The sequence below is a fragment of the Leuciscus leuciscus genome (genome assembly GCF_965113295.1).
Source record: "Leuciscus leuciscus genome assembly, chromosome: 24".
In the NCBI taxonomy this organism is placed as follows: domain Eukaryota; kingdom Metazoa; phylum Chordata; class Actinopteri; order Cypriniformes; family Leuciscidae; genus Leuciscus; species Leuciscus leuciscus.
The window spans coordinates 29,269,816-29,279,276 of NC_138723.1; the positions used below are offsets into that span (position 1 = coordinate 29,269,816).

Genomic DNA, 9,461 nt, shown 5'->3' on the forward strand with positions numbered 1-9,461 from the left:
ATTTAAAAAAAAAATATATATATATATGAAGAGTTCAGATGCAAAAGCCTCTAAGTGCCATCTGAAATTTTCTTCTAGAATGATAATTTTTTATCAAGCTTAATTTCACTTAAATGACAATTAATAGGTCATTTTCATTGCCATTTAAGTGAAATTACTGAACTTAAATATACAAGCTTGATAAAAATGATCATTCTAGAAGAAAATTATATATATAAATAAATATATATATATTCATTGAGGTTTTTGAAACTTTTCTGGTGATGTATCCAAGGCTGTGTGGGTTGGGAAAATTAATATTAAATAATATCATCAATTTCAGTCCTACTGGATAAAATCAAGTCCCGTCCTACATTTATTTATTGCTGAATATTTCACTCACAAGATGTCAAATTATGGAAATTAACTCATTTTAAACTTTATTATTGCAAAATATTATTTTATTAAATTAAGTAAATTTTGTATTACATTTGACTTCAATAAAATGTAATGTTTTTAATTTAACATTTATTTTATATTACTTTTATTTGTTAACTAAGTTCTAAAAAATAATCTTTATTATTATTATTATTATTATTTAAATTATTTAATTAACTCCTTAAGTGTCACCCCCCCCCCCCCCCTTTTATTTTAAAATAGACATGAAAATGCACATTCCGAACTTAAATGGTTGTAACTTTATGAGATATTTGACTTAAATAAAATGTAATGTTTTTAATATAAAATTCTAATTTTACTTTACATTTAATTGTTAACACCAAATATAATATTATTTTATTACCAGTACATTCAATTAAGAAAATTCAGTATCTTCTGCTTCATCCCGCTCCTTTCCGGACATATTGCAATTATGGTTTATTGTACACTTATTGTATTTTTATATTTTATTTATTTATTTTTGTTCGAAAGAAAGAAAGAAGGAAAGAAAGACTTTATTGTAACTTTATAAAACATTTGACTTAAATCACAATGTAAAATTTCAATTTAATTTGACATTTATTGTTACCATAAAGTAAAAAAAAAAACTTTATAATTGTTATAAATTATTTGATTAATTTAAGTAAACTTTATAGTAACTATATGAGACATTTGACTTGAATCAGATTTAATGTTTTTAATTTAAAATACATTTTCTATTTGACATTTAATTACCTTAACACTAAGTTATAAAATAAAAAATTATTATTATTTTTATTATAAAATATAATTGTATTAATTTAAGTAGACTTTATAGTAACTTTGAGACATTTGAGAGTATTTTTTCCGTTTATTTAGTTGCTGCTTGACGTATTTCATCCACACCCTTCTCCTCTGACACATTCTTCTCCTCTGACACGCTGTTTACACTCATATTTCGCTGTCTTCTGTTAATTACGTGCGTCACTTTGAACCTTTTCGTCCTGGTTCTTCATTGACGTGTGATCAAAGTTTGCCGGGCTGTTCTCTATTCTTCTTGTTGTTGTGTTTGTGTGTAATTGTCATAGTTGACCTCTGACCTGTGAGATGAAAGTCAACAATGTCACATTTGTGCACAATGAGAGTGCAGACCGCTGGTTTGGTTTCAGGTTTAAGTGTGTACACGCATGAACTGACACGTACGACACATTTAACCAGTGTATTTCTGAGAGAAATGATATTCAGAGGGAAATTATGTAGGATTAGACTTCATTTTATTCTTCAGGATTTGATTGGGCATGAAATGTAGGTCAAGATATTATTAGTGGTGTTTGCATCACTATCACTAATGCTTTTACAATGAGTTAGTGATGTGAACAGACTCCCTAACACATACTGTTACACATATATTAAATATTAGGGCTGGGTTGAAAGTATCAATTTTGAGGAACCGATATCGTTTCTTAAATCCCAAGAATATTTTAGTCTATGCTTTTTTTTAGTTGATGAATGAACAAAACTTTGTAGCGCCTCCCATCCAATAAATCACTACAAGCTTTACTTTTATTACACAGTCATTATATTTTTACTTAACCTGTCCTTCAATATTCATTCTACAGAAGTGGGCAAAAGTGACGTCAAGTGACATCACATTTTATTCAAATATTATTACAAATATTGCGTAGTTGTGCTTGAATTCGATTGTTTTATTTATTTGATATAATAACGCAATGAAATTGTGCCGACATAAATTTTGGCCAGACTGTCATACAAAGAAATTATGAACGCGCAAAAACAAGAGAGAACCAACTAAAAATTAATAACTGATTATGTTTTAGTCAATGTATGCTTTTGTCTTTTTATGCATCTTTTTATAAAATAAAAAAAAGTGCCTTTTTTTTTTGTCAGATTAACCAAGATAGTGTTTTGTTCTTTCCCCATATTTAAAATATTTTTGAAATATAAAAAATTATATTTTAAATATTTATAAAAAATATTTTCTCATATTTTGATGGTTTAATCAAACATCACTTTTGACCACTACTATAATTTATAAATAAATCCATAATTCAAACAGGTTTTAAAATGTAAAAAATAATAATAATAATTGGTGAAGAGACAATTATATCATTAAAAAGTTGTTATTATTATAAAATCTGCCTTATGTGCAATTTATATGTTTGTATACAAATCACCATTATTATAATATATAACAACCTATATTATATTATATTATAATAATAAAGCAACGAACCAAATTACAGGTTTCCTGTATAGTTTATAACATTAGTTGAAAGAGATTTTTTGTCCTTATGGAAATATATATCCAAATGAATCAAGATCAAAATCGAATCGCAGACATCATGTGAATCAAAATTGAATCCTGAAATTTGTGTCTATTAAATATTATTCTTAAATATTTCATGCACCAATGAATCAGAGATGTTTATGAAGAAAGGAAAAGGTCTAATTTCCGAGCACTAATGGTGTGCATAATGTTTAATCTAATAATCTTTCTGAATAATCTACTGAGCAGTGATGGTGTTTGCTTGTGCCTCAGGTGTCCGGTGTGCAGATACTGTCAGACTCCTGAACCCGTCGAGGAAAACAAGTGTTTTGAGTGTGGAGTGCAAGAGGTAACTAGCCCAGAACATCTGATTAACTTATCCTAAACATGGGAGTACTTTACTCATACTCACAATTTTGCTGAGTTAAATATGCATTTTGTTGGACATTAAATGCATGTTTAAAACGCTACATTAACACATGTTGTATTTTGATGACAGCAGTGAATATAAAGGGTATATTAGTGTATTTTAGTGAATATAAAGGGACTGTTGGAATGGGCGTTTAGTCAGTGCTTATGTTTTACTTTATTATGGTGGGCAAGTTTTAGAATGTGATGTTTTTAATTGATCCTTTTTTGCACATTTTAAAACCAACGTAGATACATATTTGCACACTGTATGGATGTAATAACTGGTTAACATTAGTTAATGCATGAACTATCATGAACTAACAGTGAGCGATGCATCACACTGATTAATTAACTACTAACTACTGACTGCATTAACTAATGTTAATCGATACAACTTTTACTCTTAAAAATGTGTTGGTAAATAAATGTAGAGATTAACATTAATTTTAATAAATGATTTAGAAGTATTGGTCATTGTTCGTTCATGTTAACTAATGTACTAATGAAACCTTATTGTAAAGTGTTACCAATTTTTTTTTTAAATCATAAAATACTGAAAACAAAATGAGTTTTTTTAAATTCAATTAATCAAAGTCATATGAATTAATTGCAGTCTATCTTGCGCATACAGATGTTATTTTAGTTTTTATTTCACTTTTATTGTAGTTTTATTCATATATTTTATTTCATTATTATTTATTTTAATAAATATTTAAATTTTATTCATTTGAAGTATCCTTTATTTATATAGTTTTAGTTATATAACATAGTTTCATGTTAATTTTAGTAAAAAAATGTAGTCTGTTCGTTTTGAAATTTTATTAGTTTTTAATTATTATAATTTTTTTATATTGCTATTTCATTTATTTTATTTTTTTTATATATTTTTTTTTTTCAGGTAATAATTATAGTGCTTTAACAGTTTATTGCCAATGCAACATTTCACATTTTCTAACATTTATATTTGATTTGATTTCAGCTTGATTTCAATTAAAAGAAATGTTGATAATTTTTTTTTGAGTTAACGCTAATAATATCCCTGCTTGTATTATATTTGAGATGTATATATCTGCTAATCTCTCCCAGAACCTGTGGATCTGTCTCATCTGCGGTCACATCGGCTGCGGACGCTACATTAGTCGCCATGCCTACAAGCACTTCGAGGAAACGCAGCACACTTACGCCATGCAGCTGACCAATCACAGGGTCTGGGACTACGCTGGAGGTGTGTGACGTCCCAGATCAGGAACAAAGATCCCAGAGATTCAAAAGTGGCTAGCAATAAATCAATAATACATAATTTAATTGATGTGCGGTCACATGTTTGAACACTCGTCCAATCAGATTAGCCATTAGTCCATGTGTCCACCAAAGCTCTTCTTGTAAATGATTTTGTTCTGTTATGCTTGTTGTTGTCGTCCGTTGATGTTGTACAAGCAGAATGTGGCGGTTTGTCCCGCCCCTTCTCCGCTGTGATTGGACGGCTACTGGGTAAAAAGTGACAGTGATGAGCTGTTTTACCAAAAATGTTGACCATTCTTCAGCTCTCGGCGAGAAATAGAGACGTTCAACGCCTCGTTACGCTCCTGCCTTTTTAAAAACGTGGCGTTCCCATTGAAAACAATTGGGAAAAAATATGCTAGCCACATGAAGAAACGCTTTGGTGGACACACAGCCTTAGAATTAGAAACTTTTTAAATTTAAAATTAATTTTTTACTTTTATAACTGGGTAAAATCAAATTCCCACTACAATGTATTGCTAAAAAATAATAATATTAAAGGGGTCCTATTATGCTTTTTGCATATTCATCTTTCTTTAGTGTGTAATGTTGCTGTATGAACATGAAAAAGCTCTGCAAAGTTCTTCTCTATATCAGTGTCAGTGTTTCTGAACTCCCTGAAACGCCTCCATTATAGTCTCGAGTTTCTTCCGGGAACGAACACGTCACAATATTCCTAATTTAAATAATTAATACGCAGAATAAAGGGGCGGGGCCTGGTTGAGTTAGTTAGTAGTGTGTTAAACTGGCGGTTATGGTAAGGGGCGGGACATTTCCCAAACATGCTCGAAGCTCTCGACCAATCACAACACACTGCTCCAGCCGACCAATCAGAGCACAGTGTGCTTTTCAGAAGGAGGGGCTTCATAGAGACAGGAACTAAACAGAGCGTTACTGACAGACTGGGAAGAGAGGAGCTGCAACAATGGAGAATTTGGGAAAATAATCAACATTCAAGCAGGAAAACCTGTTCTAGTAGAGACAAAAACATCATCAAGACTTTGAAAGAGGGCATAATAGGTCAACTTTAATATTTCACTCAAAATGTCAAATTATGTGGAAGTGAAATGTATTAAAAGAGGATTCATGTTCACTTGATTCCTCTTTTAATGATGTAATTTTAAATTTGGTATTTGAAACATTTTACATGTGATCATCAACAAAATAGTTTGTGAATATTCTGCCTGTATGTCGATCAGATAACTACGTTCACCGGCTTGTTGCCAGTAAAACAGACGGGAAGATGGTGCAGTACGAGTGTGAAGGAGACACGTGTCAGGATGAGAAGATCGATGCGCTGCAGCTCGAGGTGTGTGTGTGTGTGTGTGTGTTCTTGTATATATGGTTTATAATGTGTGTAATGACATGGGTATGACAACATAAACATGGTTTATGATCACACTTCCTGTGTCTTTGTAAACCAAATGTCTTAAAAGACATAGGGTTAGTGTAACGGGAGAGAATATACAGTTTGTACAGTATAAAAACCATCATGTGTATTGAGAGTCTCCGTAAACCACATATTCAAGAATCAAGAGTGTGTGTTTTCTGTGAAAGTTGGATTGTGTTGGATACTCTTGTCACCTTCTCTTATGTTTTTTAATATCTTTTTTGGATAGTATTCATATTTATTAACGAGCCAGCTGGATTCCCAGCGCATTTACTGGGAGAATAAAATAGTTCATCTGGAGAAAGACACAGCGGAGGAGGTGAGAACTGCAGTTTACTACAACTAATCCAGAATAAGCTTTGTTTAAAATCATCATAATCTGCTCCAGCTCAAATGAACTCCTGTGTGTGTGTGTGTGTGTGTGTGTGTGTGTGTGTGTGTGTGTGTGTGTCTTTTAGATCAACAACATGAAGGCCAAATTCAAGGAGACGATCGACAAGTGTGACAGTTTGGAGCGGAAACTGAACGAACTCATCAAAGAAAAACAATCCATCGAGAAGAAGTATAATTTACTGAATTTCACATCATTATCATGCAAAACAATGAGGTCTCTTTATTATAGGCCAGACAAAACTTTACCATGGTAACAGGGTTATTATAGTTAACTAAAACCGTAAAAAAAAACTTCATTACTTGATATAAAAAAAACGAACTGAATTTATTTATTTTATTTCAGCTAGTTGCAACATTTCTCATCTTTATTTAGTTTAACTTGATGTACTAAAATAACTCAAACTTAAAAAAAAATACTGAAATGTATAAATAAACAAACAAAATAAGTAATTAAATAATCACAAAAATGCAATAATTACTGGGAAAAATATCAATAATATTAAATATTAATAAAAACTATAATAGTATCTCTATGATACTACAGTAAAACTTGCACGGTAAATATAGTCAAGTTAATGTTTCTTCTACAATAATATTTAGTGCTATCAAACGGATTAATGGCATCTAACATAAAAGTTTGTATATATAATAAAAAAAAATTATGTCAGATGCAATTAATTGTGATTAATTGATTTGACAGCACTAATAATAATAATACATAAAACTATGAATAAGATTTCTTTCAAACAGTGGAAGATTTGATTTATTTTAAAATGTTATGATTTTTTATTTTTATTAATGAAAGTAATAAAGTTAAAGTTACAGTGTAAGTATTAATTGTTGTAAAAATTGTTTTTGGAGAAAATTGCCATGTTAAATTTGTGAAAGTCGAGTTGCCCTAAAATGACAAAATTTAAAATGCCATTTTTATAGTATAATATACACTCCTGACAGTCTCTCTGTGCCTCAGATGTTCCCAGCTGAACAACAAAGTGGTGAAGCTCAGTCAAGAGCTGCGTGAGGAGCAGGAGATGAACCGATGCCTGCGATCCAATCAGACGCAGCTCCAGTCGCAGCTGCAGGAGGAGGAGAGGCGGAGTCACGAGACCGCAGCCAATAAGGAAGGCCAGATCGCCGAGCTTCAGGAACAGCTGCGGGACGTCATGTTCTACCTGGAGACGCAGCAGCAGATCGACCGCATGCCCGCAGACACCCGGCAGGAGATCCAGGAGGGCCAGATCAACATCGCTGCGGCCCCTGCCCCCCCACAGCCCGGGCCCTCGGCACACGGCTCTGGCAAATTCGGCCGGAAAGGACGATCCAAGAGGGGAAAGTAGCCAAAGACGTTGGGTTTAGTGTGTTCAGTGCTTAACGGATGGAGGAAATGTTGCACAGGCTGCTTTGGAGATGAATAATCCTCATTAGAGGTTCTAATATATTACCGTTTGATCATTAATGTCTCACGCGAGGACACCAGTGCTGCTTAGAAATGGAGCTCGGGCTGTTTTTTATACGGAAAAACAAAGTGCTGTTCTTTTATTTTCGTATTATTTTAGTGTCCTCATGGCTGGATGATGTCAAGATTCATGAATGCGTGCTGATAACTCTGGAAGTTTTACTTTATGTTTGTAGAATATTGCTGAATATTGCTTTCCGCAGCTCTGACAGATGAATCTCATGAAAACCTGTTCTGGTCATGTTTCACTTGGAGAGAAAGTCATTTGTCTGTAATGCATCTCATCTCAAAACTCATTTCTGTTTGTATCTTTTATTGCATTAAACCAAACAAACAAAAAATTATAAAATAATGCTATTTTAGTGGTGTATAAACACTTAAGTACACTGAAAAAAAATTAGTTGAAATTAATAAAAAATGTTACGTAAGTGGTTGCATTCAATGGATTTTATCTACATTTAAACAAATGCATTGTTGAACTAAAATTGATTAAGTTCAACTTAGTGTATTTGTTTAAATGTAGATCAAATCAATTGAATGCAACCACTTACGATAATTTTTTTTAAATTAATTTCAACTAATAATTTTTTTCAGTGTAATATACAATATTTTTTGCATTACAGTATTTAAAATTAAATGTTTTTACAGTGAGAATTTAGGAGGTGATGTTTAATTATCATGAAAATAATACTCAGGCTGCATTTAGTTTATGCAACATAATTTTTTCTTTTGATTCAATCTGAAATCTGACATTTTTCACGAGATTCACCCTGACAGAAACACACTGCGCGCAGTATTATCATCATCATCATCATCGTCACAGGTGTGGTATTGTAACCCAAAGCCACAATGACTTTGTAGTTTTAAGGGCACGTCTGCTTCGTGGGAACCGTCTCAGACGCTTGATGTTTGCATATTTGGTTCACAGAATCATGCGGCCTTCGTCATGTTTTACTCTCCAACACATCCACCCACTTATTTTTAGAAAGTTAAACAGTCACTCTTTGTATTGGTTTCCACACCCTTCTTCTCATAGGTTGCAGATGCGTGGGATTGGTGTATTAATACATTTTGACAGGAAATCTAACAAGCCTCAAACTAAATATTTGTGATTGTCAAACTGTTAAAGCTACAAATAAAAGCACTTGCTTGTGTCAGTCTTCGCTTTCCATCACAGCACACAAGCCGCACAAGAAAGTAAGTTAGGCTACAGGCATTCCTTATTTATATCACTTATAATAAAGGCCTGTGTGGTGAAACACATCCGTTTAAGTCAAAAGGCCATTTTTTTTGAATGGGTGTCAATGGAGAAGTGTCTTCGCAACGCTAAATAAACTACTTTTGTGAGGAAATGACTTGTTGAGCTATATTTGAGTCTATGAAAAAAAACAAAAAACTTTTTATAAGATTAGTTACTGTAAATTTTGCGACTGTAGCCTACTACTCATTCATCTGGTATCTGCAAACAGTAAAAAAAAAAAAAAAAATCACTTTACAGAAATCATTCGGAATGATCATTTAACAATGTATTATTGTCTCTAGAAGGCTTTTGTCTTTCAAACATATACAAATTCACGTAATTTCTTTTTTGTTTTGTTAGCTGAGCCTCTTTGCCCTAATATATTAACTAAAAGAACCCCATGAGATTTTAAGTTAATAAGTTAGGACAATAATGATGACAATAATAATAATAAAATTAAGTTCACTGATCTCACATGATGGTTAATGGTCACATGACATGCAGGTAAACAAAACAATACAAAACATTTTTTAATGAGTGTTTTACTTTGTTTTCATTTTAAATGTTTATGATTTAATTAATAGCTTTTCATTAAACTCACGAACCC

At 32.0% G+C, this 9,461-nt stretch overlaps 1 protein-coding gene across 1 annotated transcript in view; it reads left to right on the plus strand.

Annotated features, from left to right (window-relative positions):
• The window catches only part of brap (BRCA1 associated protein), a 13,877-nt gene extending 5,106 nt beyond the window's left edge, over window positions 1-8,771 (plus strand). Inside the window, exons 7-12 of the mRNA XM_082158766.1 lie at window positions 2,957-3,032; window positions 4,181-4,319; window positions 5,575-5,684; window positions 5,995-6,084; window positions 6,224-6,327; window positions 7,129-8,771. Coding sequence (XP_082014892.1) covers window positions 2,957-3,032; window positions 4,181-4,319; window positions 5,575-5,684; window positions 5,995-6,084; window positions 6,224-6,327; window positions 7,129-7,495 — 886 coding nt within the window. The 3' untranslated portion in view covers window positions 7,496-8,771. The remainder of the gene's footprint in view (window positions 1-2,956; window positions 3,033-4,180; window positions 4,320-5,574; window positions 5,685-5,994; window positions 6,085-6,223; window positions 6,328-7,128) is intronic.
• The last annotated feature ends 690 nt before the right edge of the window (window positions 8,772-9,461 follow it).